This window comes from Neodiprion fabricii, chromosome 7, assembly GCF_021155785.1.
Source record: "Neodiprion fabricii isolate iyNeoFabr1 chromosome 7, iyNeoFabr1.1, whole genome shotgun sequence".
In the NCBI taxonomy this organism is placed as follows: Eukaryota; Metazoa; Arthropoda; class Insecta; order Hymenoptera; family Diprionidae; genus Neodiprion; species Neodiprion fabricii.
The window spans coordinates 15,142,485-15,169,082 of record NC_060245.1 but is presented as its reverse complement, the minus strand read 5'-3'; the positions used below and the strand labels follow the sequence as shown (position 1 = coordinate 15,169,082).

The 26,598-nt window shown below is 39.0% G+C and overlaps 1 protein-coding gene across 2 annotated transcripts; it reads right to left on the bottom strand.

Annotated features, from left to right (window-relative positions):
* On the bottom strand, positions 1 to 26,598 carry LOC124186327 (phosphotriesterase-related protein). 2 transcript variants are annotated; one of them, XM_046577940.1, is made up of 7 exons: positions 26,430 to 26,598; positions 19,519 to 19,678; positions 9,700 to 9,890; positions 6,088 to 6,246; positions 5,624 to 5,788; positions 4,247 to 4,464; positions 1 to 263 (listed from the first exon to the last, which is right to left on the bottom strand). In XM_046577940.1, the coding sequence occupies exons 1-7, from the start codon at positions 26,440 to 26,442 to the stop codon at positions 132 to 134; spliced, it is 1,038 nt and encodes a 345-aa protein (XP_046433896.1). In that variant the 5' UTR covers positions 26,443 to 26,598; the 3' UTR covers positions 1 to 131. The 2 variants fall into 2 exon arrangements, with proteins under 2 accessions (XP_046433896.1, XP_046433897.1); XM_046577941.1 differs by lacking the exon at positions 26,430 to 26,598 and adding an exon at positions 20,125 to 20,238.

The window sequence follows — 26,598 nt, the reverse complement described above, 5'->3', positions numbered from 1 at the left end:
TCTGTTTCAAGCGAAGAGTTTTATTAACAAGATGAGATGTAACATTTTTTCATATCGATAACAGAACAATCTTAAATGTAACTGGGATCGGATAGAATTATTTTTATTAATCAATATCATACTCGAGCACTTCACATTGCGAGCCACGTTGTTGGGTTCTTCATTGTAATGAGATCAATATCTTCTTGTGAGAAACCTTTTATTAACATTTTTGGTAAAACGTTGTTATAGATATGAGAGAATCCGTGTCCTCCAAAAGCCATCTGTAAAGTAAAAAAGTAAAAAATACATGAACTATCTGTGGTCTGGAAAATCATGAAGGAAAAATATGTTTGTTTCTAAAAGATGAGTACAAAAACGCGTTCAAAATATCTGCAAATGAAAATGGTTTTAAATCATTCTAGAACTTCCAACATCATTTGCATTAGAAACGACTTATTTTCTAAATATGGATGTTATTGAAAATAAATTGCCGTTAGAATGATGAAATTATCATGGGAATGACGCAGATCCATTAGATTCTGAAGAGTCACAAGGTATAATTTCCAGAATGCATCAGTGATTATTTTTCTGAGAAGATAAATGAATAGTGTCAAAAATAAAATTATAGAACATGTCAATGATTTAGGTGTATCGCTTTGAATTAAAACTAAGCGAACCGGAAGATGAGTACCAAGGAGAGGATTTTCCCGAAATCGTACCTACTTACTTTCCAATTAGGGCTTCAGCCCGGTGCACGGACCGCCCAGTCTATCTCTATAAGTCTATGGTAGTACCTTTTTCAGGGCAACATAACCGCATTAAAGAAGGTTGCATGATTGTTGGGCCATGTCATATATGAAGTGTTAATTAAAGATGAAACTTTTTGTTAATTAAATTAAGAATGAGTAAAACGTGCGTAATTGATTGATGCTATTTTAATGCTATTCGTAAAAGAAAAAAAAAAAAAATCAAAATCTAGACTGCTACGAAAGCACTCTAGACTCACCTAGCATGTAAGTATAATGTAAAGCATATTGCACACTTCAATAACGTATACTTTTTTCACAAGTATATTTTGTATACACTACCGGCGGAAAGTTTCCGGACAAGAGTTGGAAAAAGTGCCGGAACGGTGTTTTATGCCATTTCGCCGGTAGTTGGCCTAGGCCAATTTGACTAACGGCATTTTAAAGAGGGGGGATTTTCACCTACATTTTGGCTTTTCAAAAAAATTTGTACGATTTTTTTGACACTTAACAGACAGTTTTGAAAACGACCATTTCTTGTCGTTTTTTCGTTCTTTTGTGAGTGGACCCCATTTGCACTAAAAATCTGTTTTATGCATTTCTCCGACTAAAGTCATAAAGGGAGAAGCCTAAGCTTCAATTTCGTTTTGTAGAAAAATTTTTGTGTTTTTTTTCCCCAGAAATATTTCGTTTTTTGATAAAAAATAGACAATTTGAATATTGCTCCGGAGTACGAAAACGACGAGGTTTACAACAAAACCTCAAGACGGTAAAAAGTTGCATTACTTCTTGTTGAGTTCATGAGAATTTTTTCAGATTCATTTTGCGAAATGTTTTTTAATCTGTTTCCGGTCGGAGCTCGATTGATCTCAACACCATGATAATGATATAATTAAATTTTCTACTTACATACATATACATACATATGTATGTATTTTTATTTTATTAAAAATACATATTAAAAATTCATCAAGAATCATGGTTTCATGTATTTTTCTTCATAGAAAACTACGACTTTTCATGAAAATCTATGAAAATTAACAATGTTTAACGTAAAATCATGAAAATATATAACTATCATAAAGCGTAATAGTTTTACGTAGATTTTCGTAGAAAAGTATGAATATCTATGAAGATCTGCAATTGTAGTTGAACGGAATAGCTTCTTTCGATTGATCAGACTAAAACTCCGAGGATCTACGAAACTCTGAACCTCAAATACGCACTGAATATAAAAATATGAAACTCTATGGAAAAACTACAACCGCGTATTTAAGTAGTATTACGTAATAGTTTCCAACGATTAAGCAAAACAAAACTGTGACGATCTACGAAAATCTGAGCTTGGAGTTCCAAACGTTGAAAAGTAAAACTTTTCTTAAACTCCATGAATTCTCATGAAACAGTACGAATTTTCACGAAAAGATATGATGATCAACAATTTGAGAAATCAATTTAGATTGATAAGATTACGAATATGTATGAGAACGTATGAAATACTATTTTTGATCCACGGCTAGATGTCGCATCTCGCTAACAAGGAAAACTTATCGCAGACAAGTTCCTAGCAAAATTCGGGTCTACGTCCGAAAACTGATCTTCTTATTTTCTGATCCCGAGTATGATCTAGACGGATTTAGAGAATTTGTCATGTATTTTTGAACTCACCATATCTCGATAAGTGAGTCCTAACATTTGTTATTCTACTAAGCCAGGAATCCTACTATATATTTTAATATTTTACAACAAATTGTATCAATTTCAACATTTGATATAAGAAAAATGATCGCGCAAATGCGAGCCAATCTACACTTATCTATTTAAAAACGCCGATAATCTATGAAAAACTATGAATTGTTAGAAAATCTAAGTTCAAAAACTATGAATCGGTCCAAATCCTATACTTTTGCATAAAAATTTCGGTAAAAACTTGTAGAAATTTTCATAGAAATTCATAGAATTATTTTCACTGGGATCGGTATATTGTCGATTTATTGTCGATAGAACGAAGGTTGTGTAAAATGACTTCTCGTGAACAATAGACAATGACAAAATCCAGTTAGCTAATACACTGTCTGTTATTCCTTGCCCGTGAGTGAGACCACCACAATACTTTTCATTATTAGCATCACAGTTTGTTCGATAGTCATATCACTCCATATTCGGGAACAAAATTCATCCGAGTGGCGAATAGTGAAATATCCATCGTTGGCAAAAGCTTAGATTCCAGCTCAAGATATCTTGCAGATACAGTTGTGCTGACTTTGTATACAAAAAATGGCAACTTCGTTCTGCCTCGAAAAATTGTTTGACCAGAGTTACCATGGTAAAGTATTGTACCCATAGCTTTGCCGTTGGTTCACGTGCCTGGAGATTTGCCAAAGACTCTAGGAACTTGCGCGAAATGCTTATGAACATTCTTCGCGAATGGTGGTTCAAAACGATGGACTTGTAACATCTTGGAGGAGTTCGGTCATTGCTACGCGCTCTCAATCGGTGAAATCCATTTGCTCCCACACAATTCTCGCCGAAGCTGTATATGTCAGCCGATTCTCTCTCAACCCTCTACTGGCATAAGTATGACTTGATATCATTTTTTAAACAGAAACAGGAGCATAGACGAGGCTCAACAATTCTTCAAGTCAATTACTATAGACACAATGTAATCAATTGCTCCCATGAAAGACATCAGCAGGTGAAATCCTCCTAGTCTTACAACTAAGTTCTTCAAAATCGAATCTGTGGGCATTGATGCAACGATACCTCGTGATTTAATGTAAAGTGGTTGACTGAAAGTGACGAGACATTTGTTGTTGCCCTCACATGATCTACTTTTGTCGACGGCAGAGAGTAGTAGAGATGTGTAAACGGTGTCATAAGTGCTAGGTGGAGAATTTATAAATGACATGAACATAGTACGTGACTTTTCGTAAGTCATGTCCAAAGTCACTTGTTCAATGAATCCATTCCACCCCGGAATATGGAGCATGTTCTGTGATTTTCCATACAACCACAACGATAGTCACACGATGATAATACTACCTCTTGCAAAATTGGGTTTATTTCTTCCAGATCTAGTATCCCTATGTTCTTAAACCCCAGTTCGATTGATTTATTAAATACTTGTAGAGGAACGTGACCGAACGTACCCACGACAATGGCTGATGGAATTTTACTTAAGGATTAATTTTCACAATTTGGGTCACGGTAGGATATGGTATAACAGATTCCTGGTCGCCGATCACATGGAATGTATTCAAACCATGCAATGTACCTATGTTCATATCTGCATTATCAAATACAAACTGCGAAAATATGTGTGGTAAAACAGTTGAATCTGGCTTACAAATGATTGTAAGAAAATACGATTTTTTTATCTTTGGTTCCTTTTATCGCCACCCCCCAGTGCAACTACACAGAATAATATTAATCATCGTAACCCAACCATCCTGCAGATAATTGTGTTGGAGTAAATTAGGAATTGATATCGAGTTATTTCAAGTATACAATATGCTCACCAAACGATGCTTAGTGTGGATGTCGTGACTAAGTAGAACTCTATCAAGTCGGCCTTCTTCACGAATCAGCATTACTTTATCAAGGCGTTGAGCATCCGATGGCATATCGGTTGTTGGGGAAAACTGGTAGTACGAACATTCGGTACCAAATAAGTCCATTTGGCAGTAGCATCCAGATTTTGAAAATTCCAGAAGATCTTCGTCTTTGAGCAATGTACCTTTTGAAAGTCAAATATTATTACCATATTGATATCCTAGAAGAAAGAGCACTTTTTTTGCTCGGATGATCTTTTTTATACTGTCGCAGAAAAGATTACTTTATATATACTGATATCTGTCAAAAAAGACGCGTAAACTATACTGGCCCTAAATGCAAAAACCAATTTTGTGCTATTAGCTTATCCTCGAAAACTCGTCTTTTATAAATTTCACAACTACAGAGATGAAACGTTTATAATTTATATAACACCAATATGGTTTGCGCGTCTTTTTTTGCCTACGTACCGTACGAAAAGTAGGATCGTTTTTGCGACAGTACGAAAAAACAGGGCATCAGAGTGCGCTAAAGTGCAATTCTACGCCCTAGGACTGAAAAGTGCTCTTTTTGTAATCTGCTATAAAAAATAGTAAATTGTGTAACAAGGAGACAAACGTGGTCTTTTCGGGCCGAGCGTCAGTTTGCAATATGATTGCGAGTTATAGGTACACATTGTACATAAAACATCAGATTCAGTATCGAGGCTTGCTTTTTCACAGATCTACAGATGAGTAAGGACTCACACTGGAAAACCGAATGCGTGCAAGCTCCTGTCAGGCGAGCGGAGGGGAGGAACGCCGCGCAAGTCTAACCTCGCGATGTCGTGCAATAATGTATATATGTAACGGCCTGTTATTAGAAAAACCGCAAATTTACACTGAATAATTTTTCTGATAACTGACATTTCGGATAATTGAGGTTTCGGATAAACCAAATCACCGTTTGAATAATTGACGTTTCGGGTAAACTAAATCACCGTTCGGATAATTGACGTTTCAGATAAACCAAATTACCGTTCCGATAATTGATGTTTTGGATAACCGACGTTCGGATGATCGACGCTGTGATCAGTGAGCATAGACAATAATTAATATTAGGTATTTACTGGTATAAAGCAGAATACACGAACATATCAAATAAATTAAATTACTTAAAAATTATAGGAAAAATCTTACGCGAGGAGGAGGGGGATTGCGCCACATTTTACCAGGGGCTAGGGCGGGGGGGAGGGTAGGGGGTCCAAATTAAAAAACCACATCTCATATAGTATGTGAATACTAGACGTCCTCTACTCGTTCAGAGCGGTATGATAGATATATAAAACGTAAAGTTTAACTCACGGTCGAGATGAGACATGATGGCTTTTTCTGCAGCACCGCCAGCTTCCAAATACAATCTAATTATTTCGTAAGGTGCTTTCGGATTTCGTCCCGGATGAAAACTCACTGGGCATCCCAATTGTGCTTGTACCGCAGCGGTTGCTTGTATTGCTTTTTTCTCGAAATCTGCGTTTGAAAATTACCAGTGCCATATTTGTTATGAAATTTTAAAAGGATTTAAAAAAATGCTGTACTAATTACAGTAAAGTGTACGAGGTACTGCAATTTAAAACCTTGCGAATTTGAGAGAAACATTCAGATTCGCTGACGATGAACTAATATAACAATGGCGTGTGGCCTACAGTGAAACGTACCTACATCATAAATGATTACGTATTATCAACGCACGTGATGTAAAAAGCATTATTACTATTCGTTCACTATTATATTAAGTATATTTCAATACGTCTAAATGTTGAATTTACCATGAATGGGCCAAGTACTACCCACTTCTCCAATGAACCCGGCCTTGACACCGGGACTACCTTCGCATTCCACCGTCATTTCTTTCAAGATCAAGTCATACATTTCCTCTACACTGGTGTTGAGAGTCGCTTCGGTTTGTGTGGATGCCACGTAATGGCCTGAAATGTATTTCGTAGTACCAAATTTTTTATCGTGTATAGCTTATGTTACAGTACACAGTTTCTAAGGAAGATGACCAAACACCAACTACAGTGACATCAATCAAGTTACAAATATGAACGTTTTCAATACAGCATGAAGGAAAAAACGAGAAAAAGGTAATAAATAGCACTGGCACACAAAAAAAAAAGTTGCTTGTACATTTGACCGGACCCACCTACGGACATGTAATTCGACCCGCTGAATCCGAATTTGAAGTCCGTTTGGCCCGGTCACACTCCAGATTTGAGTAAAATGCAAAAAACCCAAAAAAAGCAAAAAATTGAGAAAAACTGCAATCACAGCGATGAAAAAATTTTTATGGACTCGGATCAAGTATGATTTTCATGTATTTCAATTCACTGAATCTAAATCTGAAGTTTTTTTGTCCCATTAACGTTGCAAAATTTAAAGAAATCTGACAAAACCACAAAAATTGGGAAAATTGCAGTTATAAATATGAGAAAAAATCTATAGATCTATAGATCTATAAAAACTCAAAAAACCAAAAAAATTGGAAAAATTGCAGTTATAATTATAAGATAAAATCTATAGATCTGTTCCCAATTTTTTTGGTTTTTTGAGATTTTTTTAAATTTTGAAACGTTAATGGGGCAAAAAAACTTCAGATTGAGATTCAGTGGAACAAAATACAAGAACATCATACTCAGTCTGAATCCAAAAATTTTTTTTATCTCGATAGTTTCGGTTTTTTATGATTTTATGAAATTTTTTTCAGTTTTTCGCAATTTTTTCAAACTTTGACGGCTCAACGGACTAATTAACGTTCAGATTTAGATTCAGTGAATTGAAATACATGAAAATCATACTTGATCCGAGTCCACAAACATTTTTTCATCGCTGTGATTGCAGTTTTTCTCAATATTTTGCTTTTTTTTGGGGTTTTTTGCATTTTCCTCAAATCTGGAGGGTGACCGGGCCAAACGGACGTCAAATTCGGATTCAGCGGGTCGAATCACATGTCCGTAGGTGGGTCCGGTCAAATGTACAAACAACTTTTTTTTTTTTTGTGTGCCGGTGTAATCTATGAAGAGATTCAGTCGCAAAATGGTAAGCGTCGTCTTCTTCCTTTAGACTTTAGTCTATATTCCTAATATGAGGACAAGTGTCTATGTAAAACGAGAATCTTTAGTGAGTAGACGTATATTGGTATCAATAATTAAATGAATAAAGCAGATGTTCTGTTGGCAGTAGTTGTCGCTACCTTGAAAAGCAAAAAAGAAAAGATTGCTAATAATTTGCTATTGTGTTAATAATTTATTTACACTCTACTTGCTGCAGGGCATTGAGCTCTAAATGAAACAATCGTCATCAAACACATGTACAATTTTTGAACGGGTGTTGTTTACATCCTACAGCTACAGACTGGAACTTTAATAATAAATATATGAACGAAAATTTGAAATGTTCCACAAGAAAACTCATTTCCTCCATATTTTTACGGAATAAATCATCTCGGTTAATTTTTGGAAATGGCTGTATAAGTATTCGATTTCGATATGGAGCTACCATTCGCCGAAAAAGGTGTTCCAAAATATCAATTTTAAATGCTTACTCAAAATATTGATTTATTTATAAGTTGCTGTGCTAAATGTGTTCATAAATTACTTTTGATATAAACGACTTTAAAGTTTGACGTTTACTGTTTTGCGCTGCAACTTGATAATTGTTGCTAAGCCTCATTTCTATCTGATGCTCAGCCTATACAGAGTCTCTGACTACGAGATCATGTTCTCGATTCTGTTTGTATAATTTAATTGGTTTGCACATTACTACTCATAATTTCTCGCCAGCACTTATGCATCACTATATCAATCGCTCCGTCTTTGATGCGTAGATGATATATTGAGTATATGATTACTCGTAGTATTGTCGGTATACCCTGGCGAAGATGATTTTTACCACTTTCTACAAGTTTTTAGAAAAATTTGAATATTTCATACAATTTTGTACGAAAAAATTTTTAGTACAAAAACATGTATAATTTCACTTAAAAACTTATTGGTTTTAATAGAAATTTGTATTTTTTCACTGAAAAATATACGACCATTGCACTAGACTACAATTTTGAAAGAAAATTAACAATTCTTTATGAAAAATTATGCATATTTACAATTTTGTGCAAAATCGTAATACGAGATGTTCTAATTTCTGTAAAAATGCGTAGTCGTAGAAATTTTATTTATTTTACAACATTTGGTGTCATTTTTAAACAAACTGGCAGTAGCTGGCGCGTGCATTTTCTGTTTTCACATCTATGATTTTTTGACTGGTGACGCCATTACTTCTCATATTGTTTTACTGGAATCGAAGCTTGAAAACCTGCTTTACCTGCGAATAGAGCGCTATCCTCAAATTAATAAAATAATAATAAAATCACTGTCGGATGGTTTTACTAAAAGCTTTGATAAATCGAATATTAAGACATTCCAACTGATTAAACAAATCATATCTTTAAAAAAATTGTTAAATCATCCCACCATGCTCTTTTCAGAAGGTCTTAGTCATACTTGGGACTTCGTACAAAAACCAGGGAGAAATTTAGCCTGTGAAACATGAATACAGCGTTACATGGTTTTTTTTTAAATTGAAAGCGCATTTTTTGATTACTTTCGGAATCGTTATGGTGAAAGTTATTCGCAAGGTGAAATAAAGAGAAGTAACTAAATGACATATATGAGTCTTACACCTCTATGACCTAAACGAAAAAACAAAAAATTAATTTCTCTCTGCCGAGAGGAAATGGTGAAACTTGCAAATTCAGTGTCCGACTGCGCATGCTAGACCTTACTTGTCTTGTCGTGCAGGCTAGCCACCTCGCATTTCTGCTCTAATATGCTACTTGTACGTTGCATACATGATGCGAATTTTTTGAATTAAGTAAATCCAAACAATTGATGTATTGCCTCGGGTAGACTTTGAAAACTGTCATTCTTTAATGGCTGATCCCAATCATCAGGAAGGAAGAGGGGACGATCATTATAAAAACATAACGCATCTTGACCACAGAGGTGACACAACTCAAAAATTCGCGTTTCTCAGATAGTACTACATTTCGATTGCCGAGATTAGAATCTATAACCTGCTCTCAGTGGGTATGCTTCACTTGGCCCATAGCATTACAGCGAGCTGTTAGCTATATAGCCTATGTATATAGAAATCTGTGCCTTTGTCGCCAAGATGCGATATTTTCAATTCGCCACTTGACATCTCATACTTCGTTCCGGATTGTATAGTTCCACTGGCTTACGGATGAGAATGTTGCTACATACGATCTTACAAACCAATAGAGTTGTTTACTTTAAGCATATCGAGTCGGTCACTCACCTGCTAATTTTCACCATTTCTTCTAGGTACAGCATTAAGTTGTAGAATATAATCGTTAACATTACCAGTGCCTGCAATGACGTGTATGCCAGATGCCTGACTGACATGCTTCATGAAAGAGATATCTCGCAATAGCCCGTGACTAGTGTTTTCGACAATTGTACCTCCACCGAATTTTTTCAATTGATCAACATCTGCCAGCACTGCATTGTGAGTATCTATATCGTTGAACACGATGTTGTACTCACTGCTGTATCTGTGAATTTGCAATGAAATATGTATGTATAATATACATATATATATTAGGTGTCCCTTAACAGGGGTGTTTTCGAATTTGTATGCTCCCAGGGGCTCAAATGCTTCCATTCGATAAAAAAAAAAATCCTCTAAAAATTTCAGCTCTTAATATTAACTCTAAGATAGTCCGCTTTCCCGCCAAAGTTTCTTATGGAAATAACATGTAAAAAATATGTGTTGTTCTTTTAAATTGTCTACGTTGGTGCCAAATTGACCTACAAGAATGAGCAGTACATAATTTGGTAGGAAATTCGACGCTCTATAAAAAAGGTCTTTTACGGTTTTTTGCTAAGTCTACTGGTTCAAAAGTTATTCGAGCTCAAAGTTTAATTTATATAAAATTATCAATATTATCGAGTATCTTTAAAGGACTGTATGTATAATATATATATATATATATATATATATTATTGTATAGTATCATGAGCAGTGGATAATATTATTTAACAATAACAATTATCTTAGAGTTGATATAAACGAGCCCAAGGTGGTACTCAAAGGATCGACAATGTTTCAGAAAGGTGATTTTCGAAACACGTGTAATTATTGTGATATGAATAATTAGTGTTTCTCAAAGTTTAAAAAAAAAAACCTCTCAGTTTTTTGCGGATTCTCGTAGTTTCAAGATGTCTATCATTATTCTGGTTCCCTCGGAGAAAAAATATGTCTTAAGTACGTTTCCGAAATGTAAGACTGTGATTTTGTAGGGAAATCAGCAAAACAACCAAACGTAAGGAGTAGGTTTAAGAGGGTGCCCTGGTCGATTGCGACGTTTACGTATGTATCTCCAAATATCGAAGTCCACGTATCTCAAACGCAAAAAAGCGCTCAACAGCCTTGCATTCTATACGCAATTCTGAACAAAAACACTCTTAACACATTTCCATTTAACACAGAAATAAAGAAATGGTACGGTTTCTACGAAATCGCAAAAGTAAATTCGTAGATTTCATGCAATTTCTTTATTTTTTCGTCAAATGAAAATGTGTTGGAGTTTTTTTTTTGTCACAATCGCGTGTAGATTGGGGCTGTTAAGCCCTTCTTGCGTTTGAGATACGGGAACTTCAATATTTGGAGATATTATACATCAACGTTGAAATCGACCAGAACACAGTAGACAGGATAGCCCGGTTCTATTCATAGATCCCTGCATCGACACGTTACCAGCCGCGGGGTTCTAATCGATTTACCCCAGGGTAACCAGTCTATGTGCTATTTACCGACGGTGGGTGGTTCATCGGTTACAGGTCGATTTACCCCAGGGTAAAGAGGTGGTATTTTCGATCAACTTCTCACCGATGCGCATGCCAAGATTTTCAATTTTATTTGAGCTTTCTCATTGGAGAATTTCCCAGTTTATCGTGTGAAATGCGTGCATTGGGGGTCATATGTGTATCGGTAAGCGTGAAACCATATGCAGTTCACACTTTGGAATGTTCAAGTCAACTGGGGATATCCCCCCATGAGCATGGGTTGTTTTATTTAAGGGTCGCCCCGCCGACATCCATTGCAGTTTTCCTGTGACGCGGTATTGGCTGTGAGATTTTAGAATATCACCCCCATTCCCCCAAAATTCAATGACCGCTGCATAGCCTGAGAGGCGTGAAAGGCAACCATGAAATTTTATGGCCTGCCCATTTGCCGCTCACCCTTACAGAGTCATTGTCAAGATGCAGGAGGAGATCTGACGTCACCCTTATAATTTGCAATCATTATCCAACCCGAACGAGGGATCGCAAAAATGTTAATAGCGGAAGTGTCATGGAAAAGAAATTTATGGCGGCGGTTGGGGGAAACCGCAGAAAAGCCATCGTTCGCATCAGTGTCCAATCAGCTTAGGCAAAAACCAGAACGAAATTTCCATTCATTAAGAACACATTCAAAGTACCTTGAAATGGAGTTGATTTTGGATGTACAAGGTTTCGGTCGATTCAGCGATAAATTTGTGGTAAAGGAATTGGTTGCAATGAGTATTAAAACACCGATGGAATATGAGCTAAGTCTAGCGCGCGTGCGTTTCAAATCACCCTGTGCTTGGGTAACTCTTTCCAGCGAGTACCGAAATCTCAATAGATGGTTGACTCAAAATTATCATGGGATACCATGGACTGCAGGTCATACACCGTACAGGATGTAGGGAAAGTTGTGAGAAGAATCGTGGAGGGTGCGAATTACATTCTCGTCAAGGGAAAAGAGAAGAAGCAGTGGGTTGAAGAAAAAATAGATGACGACTCAAAGGCTGTAATTGATCTAGAAGCGTTGGATTGTCCAAGCTTCCTAATACTACGACGTGACTCTAACGTGATTCGCTGGCATGGAGATTGTCACGGGAATATAATCAGCTACGTATGTGCCTTCGAGAACGTTCAATGTCTAAAGGAGTGGTATTTGAAAGAGTGCACGTGAAATACCGGGAAAGCATTGTGCAAGCAAGCGAATGAAGGCTGATGAAATTTTGCTCGCAGCTATTCTCGCTTCTCCAAAAATACCGGAATTTCTAAAGTGAACAGAGATTTTCGAATATTTCGGACTACCCTAAGTTTTTGGACTACCCGAAGTTTTCGGATTACCCGAAGTTTTCAGATTACCCAAAGTTTTCGGACTACCCAAAGATTTCGGGTTTGCCAAAAAACCCGACCTGATGCAAACACGACCTGAACTTGAGTTCGAGTACCCAAAATTTCGGGTACCCGCACATCCCTAGTTTTAGGTATAAACCTTTTCCCAACGCAATCCCATCCATTGTTGAATTATGACGTTTAGACTCCTCTAATCGACGCCTATGAGCACCAGCCTCATTGACCACCTTCGCTATACTTGCGGCGCCATCTGCCAGGGCCCTTGTGGCGCTGAGGGCCCCCGATATTGGGATTAAAAAAGGTAGAAAGCCTCCGATTTTCTTGGGGACAGGTAAAATGCGAGGCATGCGCAATACCCCTTGAGCTGCAACTGTACAGGCCCGATCCAACGCCGACTCAATGGCGATTTCAAAGTTATTGTTTTCTTTGTCTTTCTCTTCACACCACCACCACTCCTCTTGGGTCTCCTCAAACTCTTCCCCGACGCCGGCGACTTTTTTTTCGTCTTCTTCTTCTTTACAATTCTCCGTAAAATCCCCATACCGAGTTTATATTCAGCTTTTATGGTATTGGTTACTCCCCCGGCTACAGCTTTTTCACCTGCACTCGCGTCTTTAGCCAAAACATGATTCCACGCGCGTTCGGCGAGTACTCGGTCAGCTACGTTTCGCGCAGTGATGTTTGACTGATTCTTTGCGTATCCAATGTCGTGCTGTTTGCATGCGTCGTCTAGGGGATTGATTCCGGGATCACCGCGAGCCAACCACTTGGCTCATTTCGTCCCCTATCCGCAGTTCTGATACCCTGGCACGTGTAATTCGACTGGAAGATTATTGATCATTTTATTCACCAAACCTTTTCCACACTTCTTACGTGCGGACCTCACCATAGATGGACTGCAACTGACTTGATTACCTATGAAAGCATGTATTATACACAGGGGGCGTTAGTTCATTGTAATGCTCTAACCTATGAGCATCATGAAATTCCAAAATCAAACGAGCAAACTGTCCGTTACGAACTTCGTCAAATTGGTCGAGCGAAAAAAGAAAAATGGCAAACGGCACGGTGAATTACTGCCCAATAGTGTGAGAGCGGTCTTCCGCGGTCCCTCAAATTGCGGCAAGACAATTGCGGATTTCGATGAGAAATATGGTGTTCGACAGTTGGTGCAGGGATTGAAGATTGTTGATTCGAAAATAAGTTTTGATACGGATCAGATGCACCTTGGCGGTAAAAAGTACAAAGCAACACCGGGATTACTTGAATTATTATTCAAAAAGTCACCCGAAACCGCTATTCTCATGACTGAGGACAGGAAAAACTATGCTGAAATTGCTCTAGCGACGAAAGTTCACAGGCGTGGTTATAAGGCTGACAAAAGCATTCGCAGATATGAGAAAAGTGCAAAGTACAAAGACTTTATCGTTCAATACGCGGGTTGGATGAAACTTGGCAAGCCGATCTCATCGATATGTCGGCATATTCACCCACCAATAATGGCCATAAATTTCTGCTCACAGTTATTGATATATTTTTCACATTTGCCTGGGGCCTGTCGATTAAAAGTAAAAATGCCACTGATGTAACGAACGCTATGAAGTCTGTGCTGGTGCAGGGGCGTGTACCGAACACCTACACGTCACCTACAACAAAGAATTCAAGGCTCTCATGACGCATCATGGTATAAATATGTACTCGACATTCAGCAACTTGAAAGCATCGATATGCAAACGCTTTAATCGAACGCTGAAAAATAAAATGTGGAAGCAATTTACTCTACGTGAACAAAATACATCTACAAAATTATTTTAGACAAATTGAGAATGGCCGCACCGGTGTATATGTATTGGTTTATTGAAATAGACATTCAAGCGATTCATCTCGATTATCACCATGTCTCGATCGAATATGTGGCAGCTGTGGAAATTAGGTCTGGCAATCAGAGCCTTTGCACCACCTCGACCACCCCATTTCGTAACTAACTTGACACTTTTGTGTTTTCGCACATTCTCCATAGTTTTACCAAACACTGCATTGTTCATCAATTTGTAAAAGTTTTTTTCGAAATCATTTTCCAATTGCTTTCGCTTGTCGGTATTCAAGTCGATGGATGACTTTAACCATGGAGATTGAGCAAACTTGAGAATTCTATGCGTCTTGCGCAACTTTATGCCCAAATCTAAACACTGCTTCAAATTCCGGTAGTGAAGTATGTATTTATTTTTGGGAAGAAGCGTTTACTATAGCTTGACCATTTTACTACCTGGCGGGATAAAATGCTCGGGGCTGAGTGGTAAATCTTTATGCTGTTCGTGTAGCTCTACCGGGTAGTCCAAATCGACCTCGAGAATGTATCCCACCGACGAATCATCTCGCACACTCATTACTTCGATTGCATTATGCTCCCACTCAAATGAACCACATGGTAAATGCTCACTCATAGCTGCACCATACAGATTATTGACATCGAAATACATTAGGTAGGATTCCTCCTTGCTTGGATCGAAATCACGCATATATCGATTGTTCGTATCTGCATAGCGATTTGAACATTGTGCTACATCACCGCGAATGCATTTTTCAACAAATAAAACCATTTCGGGGTTATCTAACAGCTGCAGATTAACACGCGCATGTTTCAACATTGTATCGAAAGCCAAACCCGGAGCGGTGTAACAATGTAGGGGATCTAAATTGTAAGTTTCGAAACAACTCTCACGGAAATTTTGAAAAACATCAGCCCACAAGAGAACATCGGTTTTCAAATATAAATCTGAATATTCGCCCAGGGTATTCAATTTAAATTTTCTCCAGACATTCCGTGCATTCCGATAATCCTTTTTGGTGACGCCTGAGCGGCTGAGTTTCGAATAGAAATTTGCTCTAGCAGGCAGGCTCAATTCGTCAAGTTTTTCCTAGCTATCGATGTACTCGTAGAGGAAAACACCTTTGCGAATCATTAATTCGAATTCCTCGAGATCGCTGTAGAACGTGCGAGTTATCGTTTTACCCCATTATCTAGATACGATGACAGTTTGTCCGGACTGCTTGCCATAAACTGAAGCGAATCTAAGCCATCAACCCGCTTCGTGAACGAAATATACCTTTCTTTATTGATAGGTAGCACGGTAATTTCACCAGGAAAAGATGTGGTTAGAGATGTGAGTATGAAATGGGAATCGTATCCGGATAAATTGTGAAACATCACAGGAATCGTGTGTTTTCTTGTAATTTAAATTGCACCTGTTATGCGCGGGGCCACGATAATCGCCAGTGAAATGGCAATGATTGTGACACTTTTTATCATCTGGCGAAAACGGTTTCTCACAGATGTAACAATTTTTCGCGCGCGCGTGTCGATCCCGTTGCACTTGAGTCGACGGTTTCATACGGATGATAGTTTCAATTCGCGATTCTACATTAATGGCCAAGTCACGAAGCTACTTAAAGAACCATTCGATACAATCGGGCCCCCGTTCATTCACATATCCCGATAATGAAGCATCGGATGAGCAATGCACGTAAAATGCCGCACTATGCGGGATATGCTCTTGGGATTTGTTTGCACCGGGTTTTAGTATGTACTGAAGATCCACATAGACGACGAACCGTACCCGACCCTTATTTCGAAAACTTGTAAATTCCTAATTTTTCTTCTTATCCGAGAAGAGCATTCGCACCTTGTTCAATCGCATGCAATCGTCTCTATGACTATCATAGCTGCTCTGTATCCTGAAATAACACAAGCATCTATCGCACAAAGATTGTCGATGAGCACAGAGTGACAATTGGCTGCAAACCAAACGTGACAGATTTTTAATCCAAGCAAAGTGGAATCGCGGTGTGTAATTGTTCAAATCAATATCACCAATATCCATCTCCTCGTCATCATTACTACACTCAACCGGACACGACAGGGAAACTGTATGAACAGCTTCTGCGACCACGACTCACGGACGCGATACAGGACGGCGGAGGCCTTTCGGACCAACAGTTCGGCTTCCGGAGGGGTCGATCAACGATTGGAGCGATCCAAGAGGTGTTTGACTCCTTCCGGTCGACAAAGAAACATTGCCACGCTGTGCGACCCGTGGCGGTGCTGGTGACACTTGACGTTAAGAACGCCTTCAACTCGGCCAGGTGGGTGGATATCCTAGAGTCGCTAAGAGGCGACTTCGGGATCCCGCCTTACTTGCTCCGGGTTGTTGAAGACTACCTTCGGAACAGATGGCTGACGTACGAAACGACCGAAGGTCAAGTGACGCGACAGATCACCGCGGGGATCGCTCAAGGTTCCATACTGGGACCTGACTTCTGGAACGGGATCTATGACAGCCTGCTCAGACTGGAGCTCCCGCTCGGCGTTCGCCTGGTCGCTTACACTAACGACGTGGCAGCAGTGATAGTCGAGCGCACTTTAGATCTTGCACAATACGCACTGAATCAGACAATGAGACACGTCGGACGGTGGATGACTGACCACGGACTGCAACTCGCGACGGAAAAGACAGAACTGGTGCTTCTCACCAGAAGACGAATACCGATCACACTACGCATGACGGTCGGGACGGACGAGATCGAGACCAGAGGGGAAGTCAAGTACCTGGGGGTGACCCTGGATACGAAGATGACCTTCTGGCCTCACATACAACGAACGGCTCAGAAGGCGGCTGAAAGGATAGCATCCCTAAGTCGCCTGATGGCAAACACAAACGGATCGAGAATGGGGAAACGGAGACTTTTGATGTCGACGGTGAACTCGACCCTCCTCTACGGTGCGGAGATCTCGGCAGACTTCCTGAAGACTGAGAAGTACTGTCACGCAATGACGACGGTACAGAAACGAAGCGCGTTGAGGATCGCTTGTTCCTATCGGACGGTCTCAGCACAGGCTGTTCTGGTGGTGGCGGGCGTGATTCCCGTAGACCTTCTTGTGTTCGAGCGCAAGAGGGTCTACGGAAGAGACGCGGACGTGACCCGACGGGACGTGGCAACGACGGAAAGAGACGCGACGATACAGACGTGGCAGGAACGGTGGACGGAAGAAATGACGGGAAACTGGATGAGACGACTTATTAAGGACTCGAGACCGTGGATCCAGAGGGGTTTTGGGGATGTGAATTTTTACGTCACCCAGCTTCTGACGGGCCGCGGTTATTTTACACGGTATACTTATGCAACTTGAACCGAGTACGGACGCCCAACTGTACGTACTGCGAACACGAACGAGACGATGCGGAACACACGTTCTTCGAACGTGACCGCTGGACAGAACTGAGACGGAGACTGGAGACGGTCGTGGGAGGAATCACTCCCGACAACATTGTCGGGGTGATGCTCCATAGTACAGAAAAAAACCTACACGGAGACAATCTTACAACGTAAGAACGTGGACGGCTGTCTGACGTCACGTAACTGACGGATGGCCTGCACTGGACGGACGGACGGACAGACTGACAAGACTTACACCGACAGAGCCCCCAGCTAGAAGTAATATCACCATAGTTCCTGGCTGGGGGCGTTGCACAGGAGGTGGCGGTTTAATGGGTAGGTCATTCTGGAGTCCCACATCCGCGCTAGTCCGTATGACTGGCGTGAATCCGTAACTTGGATTCCGCAACTCCTCGAAAAAAAAAAAAAATCATAATAATAATAATAATCATAATAACAACAACAACAACGACGACGACAACGACATGATGATGATGATGATGATAATAATAATAATACGACAGTCTTATCCGACTAATTCTAGTATATCCGTGAGATAATCAGCAAAATGCGGTGTATCCAATCCGAACGGGATCATCTGAGGAGAAGCAATATCGGGTTGCAGGCCGAGCTGATGGCCTCAGACAATCGAGGCTGTGACAGCTTCGATTTGTTGGGGATCTGGTGGCTGCAAGAGGGTCGCTGGGGTGAGGAGCATCCGGAAACCGACTGGGGTCACCGAGCGTGGCAGACCCCCGAGAGTTATATGACTGTATACAATTTATAAATAAAATAAAGTCTTCAAAACTTTTCATTCTTTGTCTACGTAAGGTATTTCACATCCAAAACCTGTACCTGTAGTTTTTAGGTATTTCTAATTTAGTAATAATAATAAGACGGGTTCTACCCCCGACGTTCGATGCTGCTCTCTGTTTGTTTTTTCCGCTTTGCTCATTGTCAATATGACGTCAGCACTATTCTGATTGGTTTTTACATCGTTGGGTTTGTTGTAAAGGCCATGCTTGAGGATGCTTATTCCGAGCTGAAGCGGGCTGTTGAAGGGGTGATTATCGGCTTCGAGGGACCGATACACATATGACCCCCATGCACGCATTTCACACGATAAACTGGGAGATTCTCCGATGAGAAAGCTTAAAGAAAATTGAAAATCTTGGCATGTGCATTGGTGACAAGTTGATGGAAAAGACCACCTCTCCACCCTGGGGTAAATCGACCTTTAACCGATGACGCACTCACCGCCGGTAAATAGCACATAGACCAGTTACCCTGGGGTAAATCGATTAGAAACCCTCGGCCAGTAACGCGTCGGTGCAGCGATCTATGATTAGTACCGGCGTATCCTTTATACTGAGCACCCCCTTAATAGCAAGTATAACACTGTTGAAATATTTTGTAAAAATGACTGGAAATTACTTGTAACATTTCTGAGATGCCGAAAAGTACATACCTAGATACTTGTTTCAAGCTGTATTTAAAAAAAGCTCCGTGACTAGGCCAAGTACGTACCCTGATATTATTAAACACATTGATGGAACATACAGAATTTTTGAGTGCTGTATTGAAGTATAAAATACTATGTATGAAAGTATGTTATACTACGAATACAATCGAGTGACATTTTCGTCATCATTTCGATAAACGTTTTACTACAATAATTCTCTCATAATGCGTTTTGGGAATTTGCAACCTAAAAATATGATATTTGATATGATGCACGGTAAGTACGCGTACATAAAAACTAAATGAATGTCTTACTTTTAAATATTTACTCACGGATATTGTTTGACGAGGCCAGCATTTTCCAGACAGATTTTGTCATCGAAATAACATTTTAAATTTACAGGTGGTGCTGCATAGAATTTTCTGAAGTCTAATGCAAAATGTTCATGGGTCAGAATGCGACCAAGGTTTGTAAGTTTGACTGGACCGAGTACTGGAAAACGAGAAAATGTTATTTTAAAACCGGTGAATGCGTTTGCCATTGAATCTTTGTAATGATTGTTTTTCGGAGGTTTTCATAGAAGACTGACCTCCAAAAATACACCTCTCGCAAGTACGCAATATTTTTTAAATTCAGGTTATTTTATTAGAAAACGCACTGATTGGTTTCAATTTAATGGATGACGTTTTATTTGTCTTACGTGTACAAAAGGTATGTAGGTAGCGTGGAAAGAGAGAGAGGGGTGATTTTCGTTTTGATGTTATCAACCTTAAGATTAAATCAATTCTATAGCAGCAGAAAATGTGAACTGCCATTACATCATAAGGAGTGAAAAGAGAGAGTTTATTTGCCACATTTTGAAATTGAAAGAACTCAAAGACTCATGTGATTGAATATATATTCAAAGTCGTTTCCGAAAAGTGGCAAATAAAACCGACCCATAGGTATGTATTATTGTTTCAGGATCACAGGCTATATATTGAAATCAAGTTTGCAGAAAAAAAAATTGATTCAGAAAAATGTTGAATGTTTTTTAGGATATAGGCTTGTAGTTGTTAGGATTTTCATCATCGATTTCCGAACGACCTTTTTTGTAACACTGGCATCAAAAGTCCCTCTTTCACCATTGGCTGAAGATATACTGTGAATTGTGTAAGAAATGGTGCCTTTTACAAGGGTTTGACTCTCAACGAAAGCTGTGAAGTCGGCAGCAATTTGTGTACTATTTTCATACAGTCTCACGCCAGTCGCTATCATCCTTATGGTACCGTCCCACGTAGGGCCAGATCGCCGGAATCCGGAATCATAGAACGGAATGGATGGAAAAGTCACTAGAATTCACGTTACACTAGTTTCATGTTGTCGTATTTTTACGGAATTCTAAGTCCGTGCGATATTCGCATATTATAACATTCCGTTTGGCGTTTATGGTGTCTGCAGGACTAGTATATATGAATACAAAAGATGAGGTTTTACACAGTGCAATTATTAAACATGAGTGGTAACGAATGCTGTCCCGCAAGTATTTTTACGTTCCGTCTATTTGTATCTCCGTGGCTCCCATGTACCCGAATTCCGAAACGGAGTGCCAGAGAGTCAACTTTTATTTTATGAAATAATTAATTATAGTTTCAAAATAAATCTCACATAAGAACTAATTAGATAAATAATATATAATGATACAAAAGCTTTATCTAAACAGACAAATGAATAGCACAAATATACACATGTTTCGTTGCGTCGTTCGGCGCAATCTTGGTACATGAGACGGCAGGGTTTTCCATGACTCGGAACTTTACAGCATATACTGCTACAGGTAGCCTCGCGTATATAGACAGTGTGGTGGAGAAGTGAGATTAGAGCTCTATGCCACATACAACCTGTTTCTCTCGCTCTGCGACCTGGCTGGCCGATGCGTTTCCTCTCAGCCAATCAAATGCAGCGTAAGAGAGACGGAGTATCCAGGAAAACCCGCGGATATATGTCCCTCTCTCACTCTCTGTGAGTATCTGTACACGCTCTATCGATCTCTCTTGCTTGTTTTTGAACATTATTCTGCTGCATTCTGCCTTCGAGAGTTTTTTCTTAGAAAACTTGACACGCAAATAATTGCTTCTCATCATAATTGATTCATTTCTGCTTTGCCTGTCTGGTTTTGGAGCAAATATTAGTGAAAGGTGAAACGTACTTTCCTAACTTCAACATCTGACATCTATAATCGGGCCTTTCCTACACTGCTCGCTACTTGTGTGCTCCCCTGCGCATGCTCTTGTGATCTCACACCATCACACTCACTCGCTCACTTGCTGGATCTTGTGTTTCTCTTAAGGTGCTTCTAAAGAAGAGCTGTACACTTGTGGACAATGAATCTGAGATGGCTAATGTTTCACACTAGACAGTTAAGTTGGCAGCACAGGAAACGTACAGCGCCATAGTCGGCCGAGCGCGAAAGAAACTTAATCTCAATAAACGTAACATAACCCATGACCGTGGAAATTGACCGTAGAATATGAGTCAATCCAATAAGCAGCCCCCTGCAACTAGATCGAGCGAAAAAGTAAAAAGAGTAACCTAGTATGTCACATAATTTTAGTTCTTATTGAAGGCGCTAGTAGTGCAGTTGCACGGGTTGCACTCTGTAAAGGCCGTAAAGGCACTCTGTAAAGGCCGTAAAGGTAATCGCGCAAACCGTGCAACTGTACTACTAGCGCTCTCTGCCGAGTGTGACAAGATAGACTCGTTTTCTGAAACACGGAGTGACAGGGGGCTGCCAATAAGTCATTATCCCCGCAATATTCTAAGGTTAGATTCGACGGTCATGAGTTATGTTATGTCTATTGAGATCGAGTTTGTTTCGCGCTCGGCCGACTATGGCGCTGTAGGTTTCTCTGTGTTGCCAACATAACTGTCTAGTGTAAAAAATTAGCTGTCTCAGATTCATTGTCCCCAAGCTTACAGCGCTCCTTTAAAAGCACCTCAGGTCGGAGCACATAAGATTACAGAAGCCATAATCAGAATGCAGAAGCCATAGCGCATGCGCAATTGCCAAAGTCCAGTTCAGTCATATGGCTTCTGCCTTCTGCCTATGGCTTAGGGATTTTCAATCTACATAAAAATCCATAAGCCATACTCCATGGCATAACTATCGCATGTAATAATTATCGTGCAGACTAAAACGTATACGACTCGAGTTTGGTATTCTCCCATACTATGCAGTCGCATACGTCTTGTCACGTGCGATAATTTTCGAATGCGATAAGCCAGCAGTGTTGCCGCGTGAGAGAATCTTGCAACAGTCAATCATTGCTCAGCTTACAAGAGAAATCCATAAAGCATCAGAACAATGAGTATTCTTCGTTTGTTCTTCGATTCTTCCCAACTAGGCTCCATGCTTCCCAACAAGCATCGAAAGGAAGCGTGAAGCGTCCTACAGATCCATTATATTAGTTTCAACCTTGAATAAATACGATCAAAAATATATGTCTAGCGCGTACAACTATTGGATTGCAATCTGCAATGTTATAATGCAATACACCGGTGCAATTAATAAAAGAGGTTGAAATTAGTTATAATTGAATAATGAGCTACTTATTTCGTAACTTAAGAAATAAAATTATTGCCGATAACTGAGAAGAAACAAATTTCCGATTTTAATGGTATTTTTGTAATTTCATTCTGAATAAATGAAATGAATTGCAATATATAACCTCGTTTAATTATCCATTTAATAACAACCATGTAACAACTTTTTTATTTGAACCAAAAGATCATTCAAATTATCGAATTGTTATCGCATACGATTTACAGTATCGCACGGTCTTATCCAGTCGATAAACGGTGGACGATAATTATCGTACACGATTACCTAACCGAAGCTCAAGAATACAGTTACATATATGGCATTCGATATTTCAGACATCTCGCATCCGATATCTAGGGTCCCCAACTCGAGAATAGAGCCCCTGATTCGCATGAAGCGAGGGCTGACCGAATTTCCGCTCTTGAAGCCACTGCTGACAATGCTCGTTTATTATCGGACGAAGGTAAGACCGAAAATAGTGCCCTTAAACCGCAAATTCAAGACTTCTCTAACCGTATATCCGTGGTCGAATCGTACAATACTTCTGCTGAAATAACGATGACGGGTATACCCACGTTAGTGACATATTCTCGTGTTACCATCGTACGTAAAGTTTTTGGAGCCTTGAGAATCCCCGAACTTGTCGGTCATGTTCTTGATATTCGCCATGTTGCCAAAAAATTAGTTAGGGCAGTGGGGAGCTGTCCCTTGACATCTACGGTGACCCCCTCTACTTCTTATGCCTTTATCACAACGCTCAAATCGACTATGATTAAAGACCACATTATATCTAAGAAACGCGACAAAAGAAACTTACGGTTAACGAAGTTTTCTCCTTAAATTTACCGGGAAAAATTTTTCTTAACGAGCTGTTACCTCTTGAGATTTATAATTTATATCGTCAAACCAAAGCCAGGGCTGCTGAATTGGGATACAAATATGTCTGGACCAAATCGTTCGCAAAGTCGACGGTTCTCCGGTCATAACTGCCAACTCCTAGCCTAGACTCGAGCCTAATTTCTCTGAAACGGTAAACCTTAATAGCTCTTGCATGGCAGTATAACAATCTGATGCTCACCACATCACTGCAGCCCATTTCAATGCCAACTCCGTGCTTTCTCATATGGATTTTGTTCGAGCTCACGTGTTGACTCATTTCTATCACATCATCTCAATATCTGAGTCTTGGCTGAAGCCCCATATATGTATATATCTATGTGTGCATGGACTAGACACAGTGATGATTGTAATCATATTGACCATTCATTTAAAAAACAAAACAAAACTCAGAACAAAGCAGTCTTTAGCTCTTTTAAGACCATCAAAATATAAAATGAAAAAAAATATTTCTCGTATTTTTCATAAGTACATATAATATTACAATACGTATAAATAAAATATATATCGCTAATATAGATTTCCAGCTTCTCTATACAAAAGAATTCTACGGCAGAACATGTTCAATTATTACAAATAACGATCATGCCGCACGTGTGCGATTTGAGGCTGTGTTCAAATTAAAGTAAAATTAAATTTAATAACAATTTTAACAATGCTTTTACCAATTTAGGTTATTGTTATTCAACTTTATAATTGTCTTAAACATTTATTCAATATTCAAAATGCATACTTACCGCTTTTCACCGGTTCCGTGTCCTAGATGTAGTAGAGAACACGTGCAACGCGCACAAAAGCCATCAGACATGTGGCAATAAGAGGGCGCGAATTCTACAATAGCATTCCCAAGTATCACATATGGGATTACCGCAATCGTAGTGCCGAACGAACGTATGAATTTTTAAATAATATTCACAAACAAAATGTATATTACCGGTCAAAAACTCTAACAATATTATGAATTAGTCCGAATGAACTGTTACATTATATTACCACACATAAAATACACGCGCGCGCGCGTTTGTGTGTGTCTGCATATATGTGCAATTATGAGTGATGACGATACGTACAAATCTACAATTAACATAGACTGTAATTATAAAATGTTGTGGATGCAGCGATTGGACTTCAAATAATCGTATAACAATATATCAAACATCACATACCTATATATGGATTATGAAACAGATATCTTATAAATATCCGGCATGTCCAAGTACAACAATAGGATATCCTATAGACATTGGCGCGATCCTGGATTTATGCAAGATATCATTAGGATATCGTAATAGTCCAGGATATATAGGTATGGGCTGTATGAGACCTAAGTGGGATATCCCATGGACGTTTTGTGCTGTGAGGGGTAGTACTCCTACTTTTTCCGACCGAGCACTCAACCTTTTTCTTTGTATTTTAAATAAACGACCGAACGGAAAGGGTTCAAATTTCGGTGGTGCATCGCTCTTTTGTAGCGAAAGTCAGAAAAGTTACTCATATCCCGAAAAGCGTCTAAAAAATGTGTGATTTTTTTGACACATGTTACTATTTTCACATTTCACGAATTTCATGGGTCAAGAAGTGGATAGCTGAGATGGCTAAATCCATCTTAAATCCTGCAGATCAGCGGAGGTCATATTTCATAATTGCTCGTAACTGAAGTAGTTCTTCCTCGTCGAAAATAAGCCAACACGTATATTTTTTTATTACCCACATAAATTTTTTACACCCGATAACAATTTTTTAAGATCATAAGGTAAATATAGTTTTGTTCTGATATTTCTCGTATAATTTCCGAAAAATAACCGCCAATTTCGCAGTTTCACAACTTTTCTAAAAATTCTTGTTTTGGAATACGTAGAATCTCACACTCCATCGAATCAGATATCAAAGTTCAAAAAATTTGCAAAATTGCAAAAAAACATAGTGATTTGAAAAAACGAAGTCGTTTTTCTGAAAAAGCCCTGTTTAGATTTTTTTGAAAATTTAGTATGTTTTGATAGGGAGTATACACTATATACCCTACGGACGGCAATATCGATTTATTGTTATTTTTCGAGATATCGATTTTCTCCATTAATTTCATTTGGCAGCCGTATTTACATGGTTAGATACGCTCCTGAGTAGTAGAAGGAATAAAAAGGCCTCTATTGAATATATTCTATTCTTCATTTTCCTGCAGATGCGAATTCCTGCGAAAATGATTTAATATCAGTTTTTGAATTTCGTAGAAGTTTTTTTCAATCAATTCGCTACTTAGAATCGCACGAGAAATTTATTTTTCATCCTGGATATTTTTCAGCAAAAACGAGGGGCCATATATTTGATTGCTACAATTATTTTATTTTATCATCCTTTCCGATTCTATAAAATAAAACATTGGTCTTTATTCTTTTCTTTGTGTTTTGATTAGTACTTTTCTCATCGAATTCATTCATTACGATCTTACCATTAGGATTCATCAGCTTATAATTTAAAGAAGTAGTTATAGGGCGTAAAAAATGTATTTGGATAATAAACAAATAAAGGTGGCGGCTTATTTTGGGCGAGGATGAACATACTTAAGTTACGAGCAAATATGAAATATGGTCTCCGCTAATCTGCCTGATTTGACATGGATTCAGCCAGATACTTTGCGCAATTCCGAAAATAATGAGGAGTAAAATGAGCCATCGTGAGACTGTTTTCATAAAACATGCTCTCACGATCAGCTGAGCGCACGCCCAACCAAGGAACGCTTGGAATTAGAAAAAGAAATGGTATAATTACCAGTTTCTACCATGATTTAATAAATTTATAACCACAATACCACTAACACTTTCGAGATAAATCAAAACAGCTGCGAGACGTCACTAGTTAAAGCTGATAAGAGACTGACGATCTGCTGCTAGAAATTGACACGTACACTCTCACAACTAAATATGTATCATATCTCATG